The 25,287-nt window shown below is 38.9% G+C and overlaps 2 protein-coding genes and 1 long non-coding RNA gene across 5 annotated transcripts in view; 2 read left to right on the top strand and 1 right to left on the bottom strand.

The window, feature by feature from the left end:
• Nucleotides 1-8,581, top strand: part of ncor1 (nuclear receptor corepressor 1) — a 72,209-nt gene extending 63,628 nt beyond the window's left edge. For 2 of the 3 annotated variants that reach the window (XM_014019624.1, XM_014019622.1), the window contains 9 exons: nt 377-493; nt 775-908; nt 1,028-1,242; nt 1,324-1,467; nt 1,689-1,834; nt 2,010-2,063; nt 2,156-2,353; nt 4,283-4,453; nt 6,106-8,581. In XM_014019624.1, the coding sequence (XP_013875078.1) occupies nt 377-493; nt 775-908; nt 1,028-1,242; nt 1,324-1,467; nt 1,689-1,834; nt 2,010-2,063; nt 2,156-2,353; nt 4,283-4,453; nt 6,106-6,299 (1,373 nt within the window). In that variant the 3' untranslated portion in view covers nt 6,300-8,581. The remainder of the gene's footprint in view (nt 1-376; nt 494-774; nt 909-1,027; nt 1,243-1,323; nt 1,468-1,688; nt 1,835-2,009; nt 2,064-2,155; nt 2,354-4,282; nt 4,454-6,105) is intronic. The other variant, XM_014019623.1, reaches the window with a different exon arrangement.
• Nucleotides 7,564-9,495, bottom strand: LOC106525397 (uncharacterized). The gene is made up of 2 exons (XR_001311113.1): nt 8,805-9,495; nt 7,564-8,765 (listed from the first exon to the last, which is right to left on the bottom strand). It is a non-coding gene; the product is annotated as an uncharacterized LOC106525397 (long non-coding RNA).
• Nucleotides 9,496-10,022: 527 nt separating this feature from the next.
• Nucleotides 10,023-25,093, top strand: zswim7 (zinc finger, SWIM-type containing 7). Its single transcript, XM_014019621.1, has 5 exons — nt 10,023-10,215; nt 11,123-11,144; nt 11,874-11,976; nt 19,277-19,381; nt 24,541-25,093. The coding sequence occupies exons 1-5, from the start codon at nt 10,038-10,040 to the stop codon at nt 24,649-24,651; spliced, it is 519 nt and encodes a 172-aa protein (XP_013875075.1). The 5' UTR covers nt 10,023-10,037; the 3' UTR covers nt 24,652-25,093.
• Nucleotides 25,094-25,287: the final 194 nt, after the last annotated feature.

Raw genomic sequence — 25,287 nt, 5'->3', positions numbered from 1 at the left:
AAATATTACAATATTAAAGAACTGTTCTTGTTAATTGAAAACAAGAAAACATTTTAAATTTCCAGTGCACTCACATCAGAATAACTTATATAGATTTGTTGTTAGAATAATCGATTAATCGAAAAAATAATCATTAGATTAATCGATTAGAAAATAATCGTTTGGTACAGCACTAGCTGGCTTAAGAACAGTCCAACCTTTAACCCCGTAACAGTGGTTTTTGTTATGGGGTTGAATGTTATGGGGTTGAAGATTTCATCTAAATGCAGCCGTAAGTCAAAATATGAAAATTGTGTTTTCAGTACCACAAACCCATCATCATGCCTTKTTTAGTTTTGTGTGAATGTAAATCCTCTTTTTATTTATTGTCTTGCAGTGTCATCTAATCGATACGACAACACTGCTGGAGGAGCCATAGAGGTGATAAGCCCTGCCAGTTCTCCTGTCCAGCCTCAGCAAGACAAACCAGAGGACATCCAACAACAAGCAGCAGGTATGAAGACGGATAACTGAAGAAAATTACTCTTAAGGCTGATTTGTTACAGTAGTGATGTACATGTGGCAGTGAAGGCTTAGTTTAGAGTGCATACCATGACTTGGATGACTTGACCCACTGACACTTGAGGCCATCAGCCAGCGTTTCAGTTATTCTTATCACCTGATGTAGACCAGATGCTTTTGGCACGGAGTCTGTTGGCTCATTGCTGTCTCATCACTTCTAATTTCACCCTGACTATTTTAATGAAACCAAGCTGTCCTCGGTCGACCTTACAGTTGGCATGCGGCCGTTTGAGATGAGTCGTTACCAGCCGCAAGGGGAGCCGCCCCCACCGCCTTCCTCCCAGGCAGACAGCTACTCACAGGTCCCCAAAACTCACAGAGTCATGACCTTGGCGGACCACATTTCGGTGAGAAAYACTGTTTACCATTTTGGAGCAGAAGAAGTAATGCAGCATCAGTCAGAATCATGACGTGTTCTGGTCTGTCACTAATCTTTGTTGGGGGTTTGTCTTTAATTCAAATGCAGCATATAATAACCCAGGACTTTGCCCGAAATCAGGACCCTCCAGTCTCCTCCTCAGCACCTTCCTCGTTCCAGAGCTCCCTGCCACCGGTGTCTTCGTCAGGTCGAGTCAAAGCACCCAATCGTTACAGTCCCGAGAACCAGGTCCAAAACCCGCATCATCAGAGACCCTCCAGCAGGGTTTCTCCAGAGAATGCCTCTGACAAGCCCAGAGTCCGGTAAACAAGCAGAATCCTTACGGAATCGTCATTTTAAACCTGCCGCTCATCTAAAACCCGTGCCTCATTCATTACTCCTAGACCTGGTAAGTCTCCAGAGCGAGGGGGCAGGCAGATGGAGAACTACGAGCCCATCTCTCCTCCACAAGGCTATCAGGGCATGGACAAACAAGAACCAGGGGGGGCTCCATCCCAGAGACGAGAGGCTGAGAACTCTGAGATGAGGTAGGACGTCTTCACTGTTGACGGTCTGGCAAACTTGTACCTCTTAATTCTGTATTGAGAATCAGTTTTGAAGCATTTATTAAACAATGTTAACATTTGACACAGCAGTTCCTTGTTTAGATTCTTGCAGTTGGATTGTTCTCTGCATCGGTTTGATATCCTGTCAAAAGTTTGTGGTCCTGAAAAGGTTTGCTCTGTCTCTGTCCTTTGTTTGGTTCAAGGAGTGACTCGCGATCCCCAGGGAGCGTCAGCTACCTGCCTTCCTTCTTTACCAAGTTGGAAAACACCTCACCGATGGTGCAATCCAAGAAGCAGGAAATCTTTCGTAAGTTGAACTCCACCTCTGGTGTTGGTGATTCTGATGTTGGTAAGTGGGTCTTCTCTTATCCTTTTGAGTTTCATTCATGAATTCTCACTAATTCTTCTCACTCAATAAGCATGTAATAACACTGGAACAGCATGGCTTCTTAACTCTTCAACAACTTGAGTTCTTGCCATGTATTTTTGTTTTGTTTTTCAAAAATTAATAATTAATTTTGCAGGAAATGCACAGCCTGGGACTGAAATTTTCAACTTGCCTGCCGTTACAACCTCCAGTAAGTAGAAGTGACTCCAGGTCAGACATTTTAGTTTCATTCAAGATTAGATTTCCTCTCTCATTGTCCGTTTGCCGGGTTGTGTTTTGTAGGCAGCATCAACACCAGAAATCAGTCCTTCAGCGACCCGACGAGTAACCTGGGTTTGGAGGACATCATCCGCAAAGCTTTAATGGGCAACTTGGAGGACAGACATGAGGAGCACCAGGGTGGAGGGACTGTTGCCATGAATAACACATCAGGCACAGGCAGTGATAMCCGGCAGGAGGCCACCTCATCGCCTATTATGGGTTTGTAGTTTCTACAATGTGTAAATGCTGAATTTTAAGTAAAATTTTAAGATGTAGTGATTTTTTCTTTATAATCTAAATTAAGGATGCAAGTTATCGATTAATGGATTAATCTAAAGTTGACATTTGAATCAAGGGTGTTTCTATGACATGAAGGGCTTATTTTTACTCTTAAAAAAAGCACAATATTATATTTTATAAAATGTTTTGTGCCAGCTGTATTAAACACTGCCTGAATAAACAGAAATTGTGGATTTCTCACACATTATTAAACTTGGACATATTTATAAAATATAACAAAACAGGAATCTATTAGGTTGCTAGTTGGAAATAAAATGAAAGAAAGAAAAAAGTAAAAACGTTTAATCCACCCTGAACGGACAAATGTAAAACTAACATTTAAACACAGGGTAACATTTACTCAAAAACAAAACTATAAACATGACCTGAGGGGTGAACATACAAATGAGTACTGGAACTGTTTGTTTACATTCCCTGTGGTTCATGCTGCTGCATGATTTGACATCAGTTTCTTGGATTTGTTCACTGGCCGGGTTACGTCACACAGATGAGATTAACTTCACGTTAATTATTTGTAGTGATGAACTGTTTTTGTTTTGTTTTTTCACACAGAGTTAAATTCTACAAGAAGCTAACGTTAAGCTAAAGTTAGCTTATCCTTCTCTGTCGTCCTGCTCTCTTGTCTTTAGCGTCATACTTCGGTACTTTTCCTTCAAGTTTGGTGTAGTCCATTATTATTGTTGTGTCGCAAATAAAACTAAACACTCTGCGTGTTTAATTATGGAGGCGGCCGGCTCTCTGCTCAGCTCAACAGGGTCTGGTAGAGCAGGCCAGGCTGAGAGCAGCGGTGCCCTCTACTGGATGAAGTCAAAACTACACTGAAATAAGGTTTAAACTGATGTTTTCAATTAATCGAACGGAAGAAGTTTTAATCCAATAAACCATTATTTGACAATTATTCGTAAGTTGATTAATTGTTTGCATCCCTAATCTAAATGTTCTTCTCTTTTGATGTTCACAATAAATGAAACTATTTTAGCCTTGCAGGCTAGCCTCACGTTTGACTGCTGTTGAAACATCCAGAAATTACGACACTTAGCACCAAGCACAAAGTTAATATAAACAAATAACTTTTGTTGGGACATAATAATTGGAGGTAATTGTAAACAGTGAATAAGATAAAAACAGAGGCGCAAGCTAATCCCCAGGTGAGGCGCATAAAACAAAATTCATTCACCTCAAAAAGTAGTTCCTCCTAATAAACAACGTAAAATGCTTATTGCCTCCGCCTGACATGTATTGTTTAGTTCTGTATTTTTTAGCTGTTTTGACAATTTGAAATGTTTTTTAGGGATTTATTCTCGGTTTTTAATGTATTTACAGTCTTGACACCCTGCGTTTCTGTCATGTTAATATATACTCCCCCTGCTGGCAATAACTGGCACTATCAGCTCCTCTGAATAGAGTCTCATTGGGGCAGTAAATATTTCACCCTACAGAAATCACTTATCACTTTAGCTAACTCATGGTAACCTTAGACCATTACTTCAGTTATTTTAAGCTAGCGATTAGCCTTTCTCTATATCTAACTCAGGTTAACATTATGCTACATTCACACCGAACATGTTTTCTGCATCAAAAACGCTTCCAACGCTTCAAGTTGATGCTTGTGGACTTTGAGGTCAGAAGCTCATTTGTGTCGTGGTTGTTTTCCTCTGCTGGTCTCGGTACATTGGTGGATGAAATTAAGTGGAAATGGAAATAAAACATTGGAAATTGGGAGAAAAATAAATGGAATTAGGTAAAAGGTAGAACAGAATTCACCTTACATACGCCACGAATAAAAAGACCGCCAACATAGATGTTCTGAACAAGTGATTCACACAGACTGCCTGTTTGAATCTGCAGGAAAACAAAAACAGGGCAGAGCAACCAGCCGGAAATCCAAGTCCCCTAACCTGGGTCAGGCCTACGCTGGAGGGGAGCGTCCTTCATCAGTGTCCTCTGTCCACTCTGAGGGCGATTATCACCGACCAACTCAACCCCAATGGAGCTGGGACGACCGACCCTCGTCCACAGGTGTTTATCATTTTTCTTTCCCCAGGGCTGTACGGTGTGACAGCTGGTACGTGCAGTGAACACAGCAGTGCCATAATTTAATTTTTTTTTCATGTAGCACTGGTGAGACATGCGACAAAGCCACGGCACGTCCCTACGCTACATAGTGGTGTCTATTGTGATAATCAGTGTTACCTTATCTATGGCATTTGGCAATTCACGGAAAAAAACGTGGGAAGTAGAACTCAGCGCAGTAATGATTGAAAACTAAGCTAAAATATAAAATATGTCTAGTCATAAACTAATTTCAGATATCTTGATATAAGTGTGCTGAAGCTGATTAAATGTTAAAACGACCTGCCATACATTTGAGCTTCCATTATGCCGCTGAAAATGATCTGCTGCACTTCCAGAGGAGCTGATTGCAAAATGAGCAGGATGGACAGAGGAGCAGGCGAACGCTCACATCTTTTTTTTATCTCTGCAGTTAACAAGAAAAGTAAAACAAGTTTTTCTGACTTGGTGTAAACTAGGGMTGGATATCGATTCAGATTTCCCAAATAAGTTCAGTTTTTTTTTATTTTTAAATTAGTTAAAGATACTGTGCAGTAACACATTTATTTTGATATAGAAGACATTCTCAAATGAACTAATTCTGCAAATAGAAACTAATTCTAACGTGTTGCATTGGTAAAATTATAAACATTAAGGGCAAACTTGTAAATTGGAGAAACTAAGAATAATTTTCTTGATCATTAAGAAGTGATGGAATAAGGTTACAGGATAAGAGGTGGGCTAATATAATTGTATACTTCCCCCCCACTCTTTTGAGTGTGTGAAATTTGTATATTTGTAATGTTTCTGTTAGCTTCTGTTCAATAAAACTTAACAAGAAGAAAAAAAAAAGAATACTTCAGCCAAAACATACCATCACTGTGAATTATAAGAAGATGTTTCTTAAATTTAAAAATAATATTGGTAACAAAACTGAATGCTTTTGTTAGACTGTCATCTTTCACATATTTAAACATGCCRAGGAGAAAGTTTGTCAGATGTTTACATACAGTTGTTTTGGTTCGAGCCGCTCGAAGCTTCGTTTCCTTCTACCTCGTCCGAGCGCMAATCTTTGCAAACAAAAGTTGTCATGGCCTCTGTTATCTTTAGTTTCTGCTGAGAATCAGCTGTAATGTTAGCGATTCGTTRTYGTCGGGAGCTAACATTAGCACTGACCGTCAACCGGATGTAAACCTACGGCAAGCCAGGAGTGACACACAACATGGAAACGCGCAGCTTCATCGCACACAACACCCATGGAGAAAAATCGATCTCATGACTTATGAATCGATTTTCTAAATTTGAACGAAAATCGATCCAAATCGATTAAATTGATTTTTTTTTAACCTAGCCCTAATGTGAAGGTGTAATCCAACTCTGGTCTGTCTGAAAACCTAGGTCTCAGTTCGATTGAAGTGAGCTCTGGTGCGGTTCCATTGATAATTAGGTGTTCTACCTGCATAGATTGTGTTGATGAAAGAGGCYTGAAAACGCCATCTTTTCAATTTCAGCTGGCTTGAATGCTCTGTATATACCGTATTTATTTAGTTTTACAAAAYCASTAACCTCTGTAGCACCTAAAAAAGTTGATCTTTCTTCCCTGTTATTTTTTTTCTAAGGTCCCATACAGTTTCCCTACAACCCGCTGACCATGCGTATGATGAGCACCGCTCCACCCACCTCCATAGCCTCGCCGTCTATACAGAGCCAGCAGCAGCCGCCGCCTCCAACTGGAGCTCCTGTGGCCCAGCAGCGGGTGTGGCAGTCCCTGCTGTCAGAACAATACGAGACCCTGTCCGACAGCGACGACTGAGCTCCGCTACCTACAGCCATCAGGTCCCAGGAGAGAGGCCGGCCACGCTGAGGCTGGCCTGTCCACACCCCCCCTCTGCTACAACTCACCTCACTCTTTGGCAAAGTGGAACACGTGGATGGGGGTGGTGGGGTTTTCTTTTTCTTTTTGGTGCTACAGTGCCCCCACCCTGACTGGCACGGCTCTCCAGACTTTATTTTTGCTTCGGGGGCTCTCGCCCCCCAGCCTGTCAGAGAACTTTACATCATCTGACCGGATGACATCGGCTACAGTCAAGCTGACGAACTGAACCTGTAAAAACAAAAACAAACAACATAAGAAGCTATTTCTGAATTTTATGTCTGATTTCTGTAAAGGTTGACCTTGTCTTTAGGAAAATCATTGTATGTAAATAGAGTAACCTTTTTGCAGTGTTTTTCTTAACTTGATTATTTCTTATTTTAATGTCGCTTTTAAATCGATCCACTTTAAATGAGAAGAGCGGAGGTGTAATCTATAATACTGCAGGTGTCCCCCCCCCGCCCCCAAACCAAACCACCCACTCAAACATTTGTTTTTGTTTATTTTATTCACGCCACAGAGACCGGACCCTGTGGTTTGTACTTGACCCTTAGCGGATCTCAAACTATGCCACGCTGCCCGTCATCCACCAAGCCCCACCAGGGCCGAACGCTGTGGACGCCGAGAGGGCAAAAAAAACAAACTGTAACGAACATCGATGTCTGACGATGAACAGATTGTAACTAACGGACGGTAGAGACAACTTCTCACCCTATTTGTCGTCGCAGCAAGTTGAGAACACTGGTGTCATAGCAGAAAGGTGAAGAGTCTGAAATAAGCTTTCCAGAAAATGATATCGTTGTGACTACTTCTGGACCCTGCCTGATTAATGAAAGTGAGCCAATGAAATGATTTTATTTTATTTTTTTCCTCTATTTTTCATTTAAGAGAGTGTCACATCTCAGTAGTTTCACTTTCCAAGATGTCCAGAATAACTAGGTCGGGACATTTTGTTTTTGTTTTCCTTAGGAGGGATGCTTTTGCCTTGTGATTTGAGAGAGAAGGCAGCTTTAACACATTTTCTCAGAGATATATGTTGTTCGTATCTGTAGTTCCTCACTTTTTGTTTACTGTCCTGACAAAAAAAAAAAAAAACCCATCCTGTTATGCTTTCTTTTCTTCCCATGACACAATAAGATGAAACTAACCAAACCGAAAGAATGGTCTGCACCATTGTTGCACTTTTGATTGTTTTTATTTTTCATTTTTTTGTGGCTTTTCGACAAGAGAAAGCATCCTACCTGCTGTGTAACTTATTCAACCTCCAGCCCAGGACTATACGAAGATATGCTTTTATTTTTCCCACCTCTCACATAAAGACAAAGAAAAAAAAATACTGTATGGTTTTTATCTTCCTGTCTTTTCTTACCGCTGGTACATTATATTTTTTATCGTCGACATGCATCAGAGTTACCGTTTTAAGTGCATGGTACCATTAAATGTTTAGGACTTTGGTGATTCAAGGCCTCGATCACGTAATCTCTGCTTTCAACGTGTCGGTCAGCGTATCGCTTTTTAATAGGTCAGCATCATAAACTGCATCAGCTTTGCTCTCAAAATCGTCTTTTCTTTCTGACATGTGACAAAAATACCATATTCTAACTTTGACAATGCTCAGTTAACAGGTTCTTTCTGCTCTAAACGTGCTTTTATCCTCGCTACGTTTTGATTTTGATTTGCATATTTTTGTCCTAGCACGTGCTCGGATTTAGACTTTGTCAGTTTTGTTCGCCCCGTTCCGACGGGATGTTGTGTTTACAGACATAACAAGAAAAAAAAAAACTTTTACAAACTTGAATCCTTAAGGAATCCGACATGAAGCAGAAAAAAGATCAATAAAATTGGAGCATTTTTTCAGCTCTTCACTAAACAAAATGTTGACTTTTATTTTTATTTTTAAAATTGAGACTTGAAACCCCTTGTATCCTATGATGTTGAAATGCAATGTTTGTATCGCACAATGTCTCTTAGTAGGCTATTACGAGAGTTCAGACCAATCAAATAAAGTGGATCAGTTATCCACCTCTGAAAAGTTTTAAGTGTAAAGGTGTTCTATTATTCACTCGTTGCATWTTCTTTTATTTTTTTTTGACTGCACACTCCTGATGCTTGGTCTCTGAGCTGTACTGCAACTATCCACTAGAACTTTTATTGGCAAATTGATGAATATTAAATGAGAAATATGTCATAATTTGCAATATAATAAATAGTATGTAATATAATTTGGCAGTCTGTTTATTATAATGTAATAAATAGACTAACTGCCTAAGTTAGTGTGCACTMTACTTGTCTGGCATCACATATTTTTTTAATGCACATTCTCACAGAAAAGGAAAAGTTGTATTTAGTGTTGAAACAATAAAGCTGTCCAGATGTCCACTTGTTACACCGGCACAACTAAAACACCTGGAAAACTAACACACCACACCGGCACAACTAAAACACCTTTTAAGGCATCAGGAAGCAGCTCAGGAAGTATTAGACCCTGTTTATTTTTGTTGGAAAGTGTTTGGCCCAAATACAGATTGGCTTATAGCTCATGTTAGATAAAGCTATTCAATCAGTTTCACTTCCTCTGTGTCTCATTTAAATGTTTGGGAGTTAATTCTGTGTACACAGCCCCCCCTGCTGGCAAACTTTCAGTATTGAAAGACATTTTCACGCAAACTATAACAAAATCATGGCCACATTTAGGAAACAAAAGATGCATAAATGTGCCAGAAACCCCTTACTTCTACACTTTTATAATGTCATGGGATTTGCAGCGATGTATAATAAGTACATTTACTTTKTTACAGGAGTTTATGTAAATCTTTTGAAGATCTGTGATTTTACCAAGTACTACGATGAGTCAGATTAATCATCCTGTTTTGCTACAAATTTAAATATGACCTGAACTCCATCATGCACTCTACAAATTGAAGTGTTGAGCTATGACAACTGGTTCTGCTAAATAGTTGAGCAAGGATTAAATTGCTTTACATTCACTGAAGCATATTTGCATTTTAACATTGTCTCTAATCCTGGCAATCTGAACCGTCCTGTCTTGAAGTGCTCACTCCAGAGTTTGAATGAGCAACAACAGAACTTCTCAAGTGGGAGGCCTATGTGAAGAAAAAACCCAGGAAGACACTAGATGGGGAACCAGTTTCTGCTGTTATCAGCTTGTTTTTTTTTTTTTTTTTTTTGATGATGTTATCAGCTTGTTGATTGCCAAATAACGTTGGCTACAATGATAAAATATTATAAATGTTAAATAACCAAAACCATTGTTCAGTCTTACTAATAAAAAAGGTAATCCCATGTGATCTGCTTTGAAAAACTGCAGATAAAGTCGTTTGCTCTGGTGCYGCCCAGATCAAAGGTTCTCAAACTGGGGTCCCAGGACCTCCAGGGGTCTGCAAGCCGTGTCTTGGRGGTCCTCAAAAAATTTCAATAAATTGTTAGTTTTTTATTTTAAAAAAATCCATGTGGAGAGTAATGCACTAGTAAAACAAACTAAACCAAACAAAACACTAYTGCCATGGCATTTAAGGGTTAAAATAACAGTAAATTATTTTTGCATTAACAGCATGGGGTTTATGAGGGGGTCCCCGGAATTTTTTCACCCTTGTAACAAGGATAAGATCCCCAGACCCAAAGTTTGAGAACCCCTGAGTGCGGAGAGACCCGTTCAATATGGCGGCGCCGCACGACGCGGTTCAGCCCACCATGAGGCGTCTATTTCCTGTGCATAGACATATGGGACTCGAGCACACCCGGAAGTCGCAGTTTAAAATGCKCTCTCTTCTTTTGCCAGCTGTGGCTGAGCAGCTTTTCCAAGACATCCAGAAAACATATCAAGAAACGTCTCAAAGTAAGACAAAGGTTAGCAGGGAAGATACATGAGGGAAAACACTGCTAGCATGTTTAATCAACTTAAAGTGGCTGTACTAGCAGCTAGCCAGCCACGAACAAAACTTACAATTATTTAAATTAGGCATTAAAACAGAGCATATAGTATTATAAAAATAATTAAAGGTAATAAATAAACAGACATTTATATAGTTTTCTCGTCGCTAAAATAATAATTGTGTTGATGTAATGTCAGAGTTTGTCTGTAGGTGGCGCTGTTGTATTAGAATAGATTCTCTTAAATTGTTCCCATTCAGACTTCTGTGTTCTACTGTAAAATACATGTTTACACAACTGAAAAAGAGGAGAACTTCAAATGTGTTATACTTGGAAAGGCTGTTTATATTCCCCTCTTAACTAAAACAGAAGAAGCTGCATTTATTTCTGTAAATAGAGATTTTTTAAAATGTATTTTATTAAATCACACTCATGCAGTAAAAAGTGCTTGCTGTGTTTTCACTGTCAAATAAGTAACAAACACATTCAAATAAAACTGGAACTTCTTTTTAAGTATTTTAAAAGAGAAATGGTTCTTAACATGTACATTTTATTTTAAACTAACATCCCAATCTCATTTATTTGTGCCAAATAATAACAATGCTTCATTTTTTCGGTTATTGTTACGAGATGGAAAATATCAGTAGGTAAACAGTTTAACATTTTTTTATTTAGCATGCCTCCATCTATTATTGCACATTTATTAAATTGAATAACTGTGACTTGCAGTTTTCTAATATCTAACAGAATATTTTTTATAGATTTAGCTTCAAAAATCAATGCAGTCAAGTTTTATCCAAACCACCTGAAAATGAATTGTTCAACTACAGTTTTAAATTTGTATTGGTAACCTGTTATTTATGTGTTTCCAGTTCCTGATGATCTGCTTATTGCGTAAGTAGATATTTTCTATACATTTTATATTTTTGCTTCTCTTTTCTTTGGAAGATGTTAGTTATGTTAAGCTGCCGACTCATCATATTTTCAGTAAACACTAGTCATGCAGAGTGACCTGAGGTGAAAGGTCTTGCACGCTGCTCAGTTTGAATTATTTGGAAGAGCAGGAACCACACTATGGAGAGAATGCTGAGACATTTTTAGTGTCTGGATTTGCCAAAAGTGACGCTGCGCTGAGACACAAAGTCATGATGCAGTTCTGTCTTACCAGAAACATTTCCTGGCTCAGAGAGTTGGGTTGTGGTCAGAGAAGGGCAGTTCACTAAGTCCATGTAATCACGTCCTGTTGGCTCATCAGAACGTCTCTGCTTTTAGACATCGTCTCACTTTGGTGGTCAAAAAATTATGTAGTTTCTTTTCCAAATGAGTTAAAACAAGAAAATCTTAGATTAGGAAATTTTACAGTCCCAATGACAGCAACCAAAAAAAAAAAGAGTCAGTTTTCTCCYAGTCACATGCTTGCTGCAATGTGATTTACGTACATGTTTGTATTTAAACTCTGGCTCTGAGCCTATTGTAATCAATCAGGAGTTTATCTGATGAGGAAAAACTAATTAAAATAATACRTTTTTAAAGGAGTGGATAATTTGCTACAGCTCTAGCTGTATTACTTATTGGCATCATGGCTTTCTTTGATACTTGTCCTTTTCTCCTCTTGTCCTACAGGTTGAAATTTGTCTTCGGCTCTTGTGCGCTACAGGCTTTGGACCTGGTTGACCAGCGCTCTGTCACGTGTCTGACCTCCCCCAGTGGACGCAAGGCTTTCCAGGTCTGTCAGCACCTTGCGATCAGCAGTCCTACCCACACAAATTATATTCTGTCTGTTAATGACTTAAATACATCTTTACAAAGTTCACTCATTTTGTGCAGGGTTATATGTAATACTTTTTGTTTGTAGGGACATTTAAGATGACAGCCAAGTGTAGAGAAACTGCAGTAAATAATAGAGGGTGAGGACTGTGAGAAAAGCAGGAAATAAAATGACTTCCTTAAAGTTGGCTGGCGTTTTTGCTTATGAAGCAGCATTTTCTTTATCAGGGAGTGTTCTTTTCCAGTGGGATGTATTTTCCTCATTTAATGGTAGCAGTCATCATTGTTAGTAAACTTCTCCACAGAGCTAGAAATAGAGGAGCTTCAGCTTCTGTATTTTTCAGTTCTCAGTGGTTGTCTGTGAAAGCGTGGCTTGACAATTTGTATTCAGCTATTCACATGTCCATTCAGAGAATATTAATCAGTACTGAATTAAAAGAGGCCTAGAAAAAAAAACTCGGCTGCTCTGATTCAAGCTGCCGATGCCTGCAGCAGGAGTTGCTGAAGAACTCTTGCCCCTTTTTTATGTAGCAGAGATCAAAATCTGTCCAGCGACATCTTTTTAGGGTTTTAAGTTTCAAAATAATCTACTCTTTTTCCAATTGTATCTGCATATTTTCAGCCAGTCTTTGGGCCAGTAGAGTTTGTATTTATTTCCTCCTGCCAAAAAGAAAATATAAATAAACTAGACATGGGTTTTTACGATGTAAAAACAAGTGTGCATTGACATGTAGCATTTCATTGCAGCATGGCTTTACCTGCAGCATTGGACTTGCAGAATGAGCTTTGACCAGGATCAAATATGTTTTCTAAACCAGCTTGTGCCTGTTACGTCAGCAGGTGTTTGTAATTAAGGTAATTGTGTGACAATATGAAGTTTGAAGGGATTTTTGTTAAAGTTGCAGTAGCTGGATTTGAACCCTGATCTCCCACATGAAAGCCCAGAGTGCTCATCATGAGACTATAGGAGAGGAGATGTGGCAGAGGATAATCCCAGGGATTGGATTGTATATATACAGAAAACGTTTACCTTGCCAATGCAATTATTGACAAGTGCAATATATTACAGCAATAGGACAACATAAAGACAGTATTACAGTAAAACATTAAAATACAATCATATTAATATTGTAATCACTGAAGTACTGAGTTTAAATATTATAAAACTATGGTGCAGTACCATATTGTGTAGAGGCAGCAGGGGGCAGTATTGGACCAATACAAGGCTCTATTGATTGCCATTATAATTTATTAAACATTAATATTTCAAAAACTACAAGTTGTACAGGTACCAAAAGGCATAGCAATCATTTGGCACTGGACCTTCACAGATATAAATTACAATGGCAGCCTCTAGGACAAAGTTTGCAGGAGGAGAAGCATGGCAAAGTTGAGATGACTTGGATGGGAAACGAATCACAATATTGCCAATGCAATGTACACTGATAAAATAAAATAAAATAAAATAAAACACCTATTTGTAACATTTATTCATAATACACCTATTTCTTTGTTCTAACCATACTAATTCTTAAAGATGCAAAATACCGCTGCTCCACTCAGGTGTATGTCATCTGTGATGGATYAAATGCAGAGCATAAAATTTTGTCACTGCATGGGAGAATGCAARTTAATTAATTAAATCATTAATCAAYATTCACCTGCTARCTGGACATTTCACTCAGCAGCCTAATTGTTACAGGGTTTTTGTACAAAAACTTCCTGTTCATGCCTGAAAGATGTCTGTATACACGAGTGTTTTTTCAATGTTGATTGTGGGCACACTGACAGAAGTGAGGTTGCCATTCACCGGCGCCACCGAGCCCTCTGACCACCACCAACAGGCAAGGCAGGAGACGTGTCTTGCCCAAGAACACAACAGCTGAGGTTGACGGAGYAGGGGTTTGAACCAGTGACCCACTGGTTACAGGACAAACCCCTGCTTCCTGTCACCAGGGACGAGTTTGGTTTGCTCCGACATGTTGAATAATTAGCACTCTGCTATCCACCATTGTTCCTGTTCATAAACTCACATAGATACAACTATTGACTGCAGCTATTTGTAGAACACATGCACACTTCCACACCTCTGCTAATAAAACCCTCCACTCTGAAACCTGAATTTAAAACGCTTTGAGAAAACAGGCACTGTTGTTGTGTACACAAACAGCTGAACTGCAGCAGGAATTTTTAATTTCAGTCGTTTTTAATAAAACTGGTTTAGTCCTTCTTGTATTTTGTGAAATATCTTTGTTGATTCAGGTTTTTATTTCAGTATTTCAAAAGCATTTTTTTAATTCAAACAAAGTCCTCAGAGCCTAGAGTGAACCTCAGCAGGACGAGGCTTTATGCATTGTGGGGAAAACAAGGCTGTCCACTGAGGTTGTGGTCATTGTGCCCCAAATTTCCTGTAAATTCCTTCAGGCTTCTGTAAAAATAGTTTTATAGAGAAATATCTGTGAGCTCAGGAGGAACATGGGCTTTGTTCTGTCGGGACATTTTCACCTCTGCTGTGGAGTCCTGATTGTTTCATTTGATTCCCCTCAAGGCTGTCTGACATTTTCTGATCGTCATTTTTTTTATCCATGCAGGAAACGTGTATTCAATACAGAATACGTGTTTGCTATTTTAGTTCTTATTAGAAACATTACACTCCCTTCTTTGTTTTTTAAAGACTTTTATTTGATGAAATAAGTTATTCCTGTTATTCTTAGCACTTCATGTTTTTAGATTTATCAGAATAAATCAACTTGTTTGTACAAATATAAGTTTTATTGCATCTATTTTGACTTCAAGCTGCTGTAATGAAAAAAAATAAATTTCAGCTTTACGTGTAAGATCATTTAAATTCTTCCTTTTAATTATTGTTTAAGCTAGCAATAATCATTTGTACATTGCTACTCACAAGTCCTGCATTTAACGGACATTTTATTTGACCATCATTTGACCTATCATAATATCACATCAGATGGTCGTGTTATTTCCGGTCTTAGGTTGAGTTGTTACAGTTGTAATAGTCTGTGTGACGACAGCACTGTGAATTAGCAAAATAATCACCTAATTTTAAAAAAACAGACAGTGACGTTTTGAAGCGCTCGTCTTTAAAATAAAGTCAACTTCATGTCCAAGTCTCAAGTGTTCACAGAAAAGTCTTGTAAGAAATGAAGAAAAGGAGAGCAGGGTTTTTTTTTTGTACGTTTATATCAGAATCTGTATCAAACGCTGAAATAAAAGTCGACAAATTAACTAAATCAGATATTTTAGTCATTTCTTGTTCTATCTTTTTTTTATTAGACTTGGTTAAATTTCTTACGTTGCTGTGGTTTTTCAGTCTGCTGTTTCCACAAAAGGAACAAATATTTCATGAGAACTTGGCATTTCACTGCTGGGATTTTTCACCTTATCTCATTTCTTACATCCTCTGACCTTTATATAAAGAATGATGCACCGACGCCTGGAAACATGCGTCTGAACAGAAATGCTGCATTCTCAGTCTAAGAAAATCTAATAGACAAAACCCAAACCATACAAGGATGAAAACAGCTCTTTAGTTTATTCTGATATTTTTGGTTACTTCCATCATTGAGGCTTMTTTCCTGAAATCTACAATAAATGTTAGTGTCTTTAACCAATCACCATCAAATACCATCAAGACAATTTCACTGGAACCATTTCTGATGAACCGTGTCACCCTTAGGAATCCTAAAAGAGTCTCCTTGGCATCCAAAGTACACGATGAAGGCATGTTTGTAACCCAAAAAGGACTGGACTGACTGGTTATACTAGTTAGTATAAACTCAACAGACAAGCACTTCCGCATGGTGCTTACTAATTGTTGCTGCTGTGTGGGGGGAGCGCTCTGTGGGGCGGGAGCTCAGCTGGGGACTGAGCTCCGGGGAGGAGCTTTGGGTAGGTGGAGCTTCGCATGAGCATGTGTGCAAGTGTTCAGGGCAGGTCCACTGGAGATTCAAGGATTTCTCAAACATGTATGGACGAGTCAAAGCAACACCTTGGGAATGACATCATAACACGAGGCTCAAAAACTCAGTTTTGCATAATACCCCCCCTCCCTTAAAAACTGAGCGGACATGATAAAAAGCATATGTTGTTTGACATTTAAAAGGTCCATCAATCACAATATTATCAATAAAACTATCACATTCCTATCTTGCAAAATTCTTATAAAATAGTGAAGTTGGACTCATTAAAAGCATGAGTTCTGATAATGCAGTGTTTAAAGCTGTTTGTCCTGAGGGTGCTGTAGGTGGACACTTCTGTTCCACTTTTTGTATTTTTCTCCACCCATTTCCCTTTCAACTCTGACTGGTTTCCCAGTCCATGCAGCTGAAAACCGTCCCACAGCATGAGGCTGCCACCACCGTGCTTCACTGTGGGCATCCCCAGCACAATGAGAGATGATTGACATTGTTTTTGAGGACCCAAAAGGTTTTTAGTCTTATTTGACCACAGCACCATCTTCTAGACATTTGAGTCTCTCATCTGTGTTTTATCAAACCCACCTTAGTTTTTACTTTATAATGATTTCTTGTCTGCTCTTCCATGAAGTCCACAACTTTGTCTTTGACGTGTAGAGAGTTTATTGGTCTTCATGCTGTCTCTTGCTTGATGGTAGTGCTTTGGTGTGGGTTCTGAGGCCTGTCAGTACATGTGTTTAGTATACAGAGGTAACAGAGTACTTTGTCCATAAGTACATGTTATTTAATTAGTGTAGCTTCTGAAGGTCATCAGGCCTGAAAAACAAAGAGTGAAAACATGCTGTRTGCACACAACATTTTAGTTTTATACATTTTACGGTTGTCACATGCTGGCAGTGACAAAGGGATGATAATGTTTTTTTCTGTGTGTTTGTTAAATATCTCATGAACCCTTGGCTTTTAATTAAACTATTATTTTTTGGAAACAATCAAAGATGGCAGCCTTAGCCAGCACAAAAACATTTATTTATTTTTGTCATATTTAAAGATATTGAGCTAAAATTGAGTTTGGTAGTAGCTGAGAGTTATCTCAAACACATACTCCTGATTCTCATAGCTTGCAGAAGTTAATTCAATGTTGTGCCAATTTCTGCACAGTTATTTTTAATATTTGACCAATATAATCTTAACATTGGATTTTCCTAATTTAAAACTTTGACATGAAAGGAGGCAGGTGATTCCTTTAAGGAAATCTAGGCCTTCAATTTAAAACAATGTTTTAACTTTTTGAATCTGGTGTTTTCTGTGTAGGTCAGGCAACAAAAAGTTCCAGTGGGGTGAAGACGTTTGCAGCTAACCGTATTGCTGTGTCTCATGTTAATATTAGCTGCCAGCTTCGCTGTGTGAGCTGCAGCAGAGCCACTTAATCTTTGCAGAAAAGAAAAAGAACCAAAGTGTGAGCTGGTTTTCAATCAACCTGTTTAGAAAGTGTAGCACTTCTTGTTTTGGCCAGAGTTACTCCTYCTACTCCTCTCCTCCTCATCACAGCACTTTATTCATCTTCTCTGCTGCTTTAAGTCCACATATTTGTCTCTCTCATGTCTTATTTGTAACAAAGTGTCACAGTGAACAGATGAGGTGTTTTTACTTTTGTAGGTCATAGGGAAAAGTAATTTATTGAAACCCTGCAGAATAATGGAGCCAGCTCTGAGGAGCATTAGTTATTGTGCCACGTCGCCATGCTAATCCACCAATGTAATATCCTCATGTCCCTCTTATTAAATCACTGTCCAAATGTGGGAGGGACTGCAGACATGGTGGATGGTGACACTCTGTCAACAGAGTCCATTAGACACGTCACACAGGCTGTTAAAATATGCTAATAAATGCTAAATCACCTATTCAAATTACAAATACCTTTCATGAAAAGATCGGGTTAATATTTTAGCAGCATCATATAAAATATATTTTTAGCTTATTTATTGACATTTTACACAACATTGCAATCTTTAAAAAATTGGGGTTTAAATTTTGACTGTAGGCTGAGTACCTGAAATATATATGTGTTTTAATATACAAGTATTCTAACTAGTTTAGACATTATGATTCTGGGCTTTGTGATTTTACATTCAGAGTAATACTGTATGTTTGAGTTGACAGTTTACAGATGTGAACTACACCCCAGTGAAGTTTAATATCAGCTGTCAGGATGTGAACTCTTTAAATTGAACTGTGAAACAACTGCAGGGCTCGTCTGTCCGTGAGATCATTGTCATCTTATCTACTAAATGTCAGATTTTATTCACAGTGGAAATTAATACCCTTTCATTCCTCGAAGGACTGCGGATCATCTGCTGCCTTTCATTTCACTGACTTTTCAAATCAAATGTTTAGCTTAATGTCTGTAAAATCTGACCTTTAGTTCTTTTTTTTCTTTTTTTTTTTTGACAAGTCATTTTCCATGGTGGCCATCTTCAACTGGTTTGACTTCAAAAGATTATTTCTGAAAGTTCGTTAAAGTATATGCAGTGTTTCATATGATATTTTGCGAACAGACCAGTAGAGCTTTAAGTGTGTGTTTTGAAAGATTATCATAAATTTTAGAATAGTACCTAAAAACCTAACTAAATTAAAGCCAGTTGAATTGGGTTGGCTTTAGAACAGGAACATCAAACTCATTTTCRCTGAGGGCCACATGRGCATTRTGGTGGTCCTCAAAGGGCCAGCTGTAATTAACTTCAATGTTCTTCTGCTGTGGTGGTCCCCAAGACTCTGGAACAACTTGCCTCTTGAGAGCCGTACTGCAGAGTCTGTTCAGTCTTTTAAATCTCACTTGAAAACCCAATTTTTTTCTCTGACCTTTAATTCAAGTTCAGTTTAAGTTGCGTCAGGAATTTGTAATTGTGTCTTTTWATCTGGTTTTAGTTTGTTTACAGTTTTAATTGTATTGTGGACGGCTGTGGCAGAGTGGTCAGGGGAGTCATCCTGTATCCCCCATTCCAGCTGTCTCTGTTGTTGTGCCTTTGGGCAAGACCCTTCACCCTCCTTGCCTACTGATGGTGGTCAGAGGGTCTGGTGGTGCCGTATGGCRGTCCCGCCTCTGTTAGTGTGCCCCAGGGCAGCTGTGGCTACAATGTAGCTTATCACCACTAGTGTGTGAATGAATGATGCGTGATGCGACTGTGAGGGTCTCAAAAAGCACTAAATAAGACATTATTATTATTATTACTCTTGTTGTTGTTGTTTTGTCTGTGAAACACTTTTGTCAACACCATTGTTTTTAAATATCCTATATAAATAAAKTGATGATGATGATTGTTGCAGGTGATTGGAGGCTCGGGGCACCTGTACACCTGTTTTTTGTCCTGCCACTTCTGTCCATGCCCGGCTTTTGCTTATGCTGTACTACGCAGAAACCAAGACCTGCTGGTGAGTTCCACAAATACTGCTAAAATATTGTATGCAACTGTACACATTATGTCATGTTAAGATAGTGTTCAAGTCCCAAGGCTGGCTAGAGAAATCGTTTTGGAGCATCTTCTGTATTAGTGCTGAGGCGACCTTTAGAATAAAAATGATGGCTGGTAGAATCAAGGAAGCAGAATCATACAAAAACAAGATGAACAAAGATTTAACAATTCAAATTAAAAGCTGACAAAGGAAACTAAATCTCAAAACAAAAGGCCGACGTGGCAGCAAACACGAGGATAATCTGGAAACACCAATGAGACACTGGTCWATWCTTCAACAAGACGTGAGACACAGGATCAGTGATTACGTCGTTTTGGATGTCTTTTTCTTACCATGTGTTTATACTCATGCAGAAGATGCAGGAGATAAACCATCAGAATTCTTTCCACAGCACTCCCAATTTAGCCCAGGTTGATTACAGGGACCATGTGTGAGACGAGGGGCAGGACTGACAGGATGCAGTGAGAGTGACGGGTAWCCAGAGTTGTAAAGTAACCAAGTACAAATACCATTAGACAGTAGATTATTGCACAGGTGTGCCTTAGGCTGGCCACAATAAAAGGCCACTCTGAAATGTGCGATTTTGCTTTATTGGCWGGGTCTRAAAATCTGGTGTGACCACCATTTGCCTCACTCAGTGCTCTCTAATCAGCATCRTGATATGCCACACCTGCGAGGTAGGATGGATTATCTCTGCAAAGGAGAAGTGCCCCAAACACAGATTTAMACAAGCAGATGGAAATTGCCAGGCTGTTGAATAATGGGATGGTTGTAGTTTTCCCTTCAAATATTTATTTCAATTAAGCTTTGTTTCTTGTTTAGTAAATAATGATATGGTGGCATTTGTTGTGTGTTTATATACACTYATTGGGCCTCATGCAAGAACCGTTCGTACGCACAGATTTGCTCTTAAGTTGTGTGTACGAGTGATTTAGGAGAATTTGTGGCATTCACCGATGTTTTCGTATTCTACGATTTTTTTTCAGATACAAACAAAATTCAGGAGTGGTCCAGACCTGTCGTATATTTTACGAGCAGTCAGTCTGCTGTTATCCAGACAGGTTTTCCTCCCTAATAACTTTATRTTTCGTTAGTTTGAAGATATTTTGAGTTGAAAATAAATCACACTCCATAATTATGTTGACAATAGTCTATTCTGCTTGAATTAGAGTTATAATTTTAAATGTAATAATTTAGACTTACAATATAAATTGTCCGTTTGTCCGTTTTCCACCGCTTATCTGGGATTGGTGCGGAGGCAGTAGGAGACCCCGCTCTCCCCAGCAACACCTTCCAGCTCGTCCTGGGGGACTCCGAGACGTTCCCAGACCAGAGGGGATACATAATCCCTCCAGCGAGTCCTGGATTTTCTCCAAAGTACCAGATAAATTTTGAAAACATTTTAAAATGCTTATTTCAAACCCGCATCTGAGACCACCTGCGACCGCGCAGCGCGCGCCGGGGGTGGGGGTGGGGGGGTACGGTGCGCAGCGCTGCGGCTTCTGAAGAAATGAAAATGATTTAACACAGTTGATTATACTTTTAGCAGCTCTTTTTATTCCACAGCTGACCTGCTAAAAATGACAGATTTTCTTTTCTGGATCTCTGACAGACGGACTTCAATCTCTGAACTCGTAAAGTTTTTCTTTTTAGTTTTCGCTGTCATTTTCATGAATGGACACTTCCTTGTATCTGAAGCAGGAAACGTAGCCTTACATGGTGTTTTTGGGGTGGTAATTATGCTAATCTCCTCTCGCGTGCACGAGCAGCTGGATAGAACAGGTGGAATTTACGCAGCTCATTTACGCACTTTTCCTGAAGATAGAAGAGTTTGTTGAATCTGACGTGACATGTTGGTACGAACCCTTTGTACGAACAAAAGTAAGAGAAATTTAGGATAAGAATACGAACATGTTCTTGCATGAGGCCCATTATTTTAGAACACAGTAAAAATGAGATCATTTTAATTATGTCTTCATATCAGATGAAAGAAGGTGGACTTTCTTTTTCATATGACCTGAGAATCTTTACAGACGATCTGAAAGCACCTAATGTGAGAGCTGATCAATCCTGAGTTCTGTTAGTGGACTCTTACATGACTTAATCTTTGTTGGTCAGCAGCTCAGGATTAGGATTAAAGCACTGAAATAGAGATACAGTAGAATGATCAACCCCAGCACAGACTGTGCTAATGAGGACAGAATTAGTGCTGCTATCTTGCTCGGTGCTTCAGGGGTGTCCTTAGTTAATACAGAAGGGAAACAGACTATAAATACAAATGTAGAAGAACCACACTCAGCCAAGGAGCCCAGTGTTTCACCAGTAGTTGTAATAATCAGAAACCACACTTGAAATAATGCAKAGTTGTGTTTCATAGTTTTCTTTAAATTATGTCATATTAGTTCATAAATGATTAGTTTTTGTCTGCCCTGTCCAGTGTGCACGGTGCCGGAAAGTCATTCATATATCAGTGCTGCAGTGATAAGTTACCCTCCATTGTAAAACTTGGATAAATGTGTACCTCCCAGAAACATGAATAATTAAAATAACCTCAGATTCAACACTTTATGTACGTATATCTATACTGTATGGTTAAAACTGCATGATAAGATTGAATTAATGTGAATAAAGTTCTGCTAGTTAAAGTGGCTTTAATTAGTTTACTGTCATACATTATGCGCATTTATGTTTTTCTAAAGTTTTTGAAAACTACACAAAGAGCTATAGTGTCCCATTAAGCATAATCATTTTAATTTTTCTTTATTTTTCATTAAAAATGTTTGTCTCACCCTCTATAATAGTAGGTGTCTGCTCTAATTATTGTAAATCAGGGTGCTTACTTACCAGCAAACTGACCATTTTTTTAGTAAAATTAGCATATTGTCCTAAATCTTACGCAGTACACCAACTTTATTACATGTGGGTAAATTTTAAGTGTTAAATTAGTCAATAGAACAAACAAAAACTCAGTTATTAATGTCTAAAAACTAAAGTGCATGTTATTTAAGGTCCAATATTATCAGGTTCAGGAGGAAAATGACTTTATATAATTTCAAGTTATCAGTCTAAGTACATTAAATTACAAGCACAGGTAGCAGAGCTCTGGTTAGACTAAGTAAACATATAAAGTACCTAAGTACTYACTGGTCTGGATAAAATAAATACAACCCTTTATCATGATGACGGTAGCGAGTTGGGTCAATATTTTTCCTACATTTTGCTTGACTTGACGTGATGGGAGGCTCCTACAGCATATATGTCTCCTCTTCTCATAACTTGTACAATATGTTTATTTAAGTCAGTGGCTGGCAATGTATATTACACTTRGGCCTTCAGTCTGCCCTGCCTGAATAATACACAGATACACGGAGTAATATGGTGCCTCACCACAGACGGGCATTACTGAAGATACACAATTAACACAATTCAACAAGTTTCCTTCAACTGCAGCCACAGGTTTCATAAAGAAGCATCAATAAGGACATAATAAACTGACAAAAAATATGGAAAAATATTATTTTATTCACTAATACGTTTAGTTATMTGTTCACAAACTCCACCCTCCTTTCTTTCCTCTAGAAGAATTTGTTTCCTCTGTCATACAGGTCATCATGTCGTTTCCATTTTCAGCAAGAAGTCCTTTTATTTCACCACCATGAAGCTAACGCTGAAAGTCGAGTTTGTTCTGTCGTGTTTTTGTCATAAGTTTTAGTTTGCTGTAATGTAATTACCGCTTCGCAGTAATACAAGTAGCACCTAACAAGATGGCTGCCACAACTCTTGCCTGTCCATCMGTGTTTACGTCAATAAAATTAATTTACCAGACCACCTTCACCCTTCTGGTTAGAATAACCAAATAATGGATCTTTTCCCTAAATAAAGGAACAGTTAAAATATTTTTAATGGGTAATTTGGTTATGATTAATCACTTTTATCTTTGTGAAAATCAATCATGCTTTAACGTTGTTTTAAACAGAATTATAAAAAGCAGTTTAACTAAACATCACTCTGTACCACATATTTTATATTACAGCTTTATTTACTGACAGGCAGAAAGTTTGTTCCGCAGCCATTATGTTTTTTCAGCCAAGCGTGAATCCCAGAGAAAACCTTTGTCCTGCCAACTGTGACAAAACACACATTTGAGTGTGTGTACAGATGTGTGGTGGTTATGATGTGTTTCTGTCTGCTCACTGATGGGCGTCTCCCCTCCAGTCTCTCTTTGTATATCTTGAAACAACCTCAGCTCTTGTATTTTTTTTTCTAAGTATCGAAGAGATAACTATGTCTCCCCTGGGGGRTGCGGCTAAAACCAGTGTGAGAAATGAACAACTGCATTCGACCGTGGAGACTCCCCAGGAGCACATCAGTACCATTCCCCATGAAAACGTGCAGAAAAACCTACAAGAATCTCTTCGTTGTGAGACAGCTCAGCCGCTTCTGGAGTTTCTTGGATGTGGGGATAGTGAATCCGTTTGTAACATTACTCTGATTGAAAAGTTAAAACCGAACAGCCCTCATGGGAGTCCATGCGGGACTCTGCCCAGCTGCAGCCTCTTGTTTCCATTCAGRGCTCTGCAGTTTTGGCCCGGAGCACCGGGTCCATTTTGTTCTGAGAAGTGGGTCAGGCGGCCGAGAACTGAGCTATCACGCTAATAGCCATGGTATCAGCAGAAGTTATAAAAATAACTCACTTTCTCCTCGTGAGTTTTTATGTTTTTTTAAATGTAAAACACAGAGTGGAGGAGGACTCAGGTTTGATGCCTGCAGTAAGAGGAAGTTGCTGTTTCTCTCCCAACCATCAGGCTCCTGATGTTCCATCCATCTGAAAATTATTAAACACTCATAACCCCTGTCTTCATACGCTCCATTGATTTACATAAACGGTTAGAAAAATGATTGATATGGAAAACTGCTCAGGCATTTGCTCCGTGACTAATACTCTCGGAGAGGAGATTTCTCAGTGGAATATCACTAACAGGTCAGAGCCGAGGCCCCCCACCCCCCACCCCGTGTCTGATGAGCTCTTACTGGGCTGTCATAACGGCTTCATATCCGTGGCATTAATCATTGTGTTTCCAGTGTCTCTGTGATGAATCTGCTCTCTTTTCTTCCAGTGCAAACACATCCTGGCTGTCTACCTGAGCCAGGCCATGGCTGTGACTGAACAGGAGAGCGTGTCGGATCAGCAGATGTCCACGCTGCTCAGCAGGACCGGGACTCTGTAAGGGCAGGTGGACCAGGACGAAAGCTGGGGTTTGGTTCACTGCAGAAAAGACCAGAACACGGGAGAGCCGACAGACTACAGATGCTGCTTTCTGTTCTGTTCATCTTGAGGAATTACAGTTGTATTTTTAGTTTATTATTTTTTTTTAAAGAGCATCTGCATAGTGATGTCATGACAGAAACATTTCAGAGTTTTCCTCTATATTTTGTCATTACTCGAATTATTAATAAAAAAAAGACCTTAACCAATATAAACGTTGCTTTTATTAACAAAATAAACCACCATACATACAAATTGCATCATGTCAAATAGCTACATCAGTTGTAGTTTTGTTGAATGAAGAAAAGAATTGTCCACAGTGGAGGTTTTTTTTTTTCCTGATTAGTAACAAGACAGCACACGGACAGATGGGGAACTTTGGAATAAAAGGCAGGAATGTTGAACTTTTCTGTCATGTTTGAACTGAAAAGAGAGAGAGAGAGAGAGAGAGAGAGAGAGAGAGAGAGAGAAGGCAGTTTGACATCAAGCAACAGCTTGCAGAAAGCTTGATACCTACAGTACTTGTTCTTTTACACGAGTCAACGGAGACGATAATAGAACGTTACAGTGCAGTTACAGTATAGATGACTCCATTGGA

Source organism: Austrofundulus limnaeus, unplaced genomic scaffold (genome assembly GCF_001266775.1).
Source record: "Austrofundulus limnaeus strain Quisiro unplaced genomic scaffold, Austrofundulus_limnaeus-1.0 Scaffold225, whole genome shotgun sequence".
NCBI lineage: Eukaryota > Metazoa > Chordata > Actinopteri > Cyprinodontiformes > Rivulidae > Austrofundulus > Austrofundulus limnaeus.
This window is presented reverse-complemented; position numbering and strand designations above follow the sequence as displayed.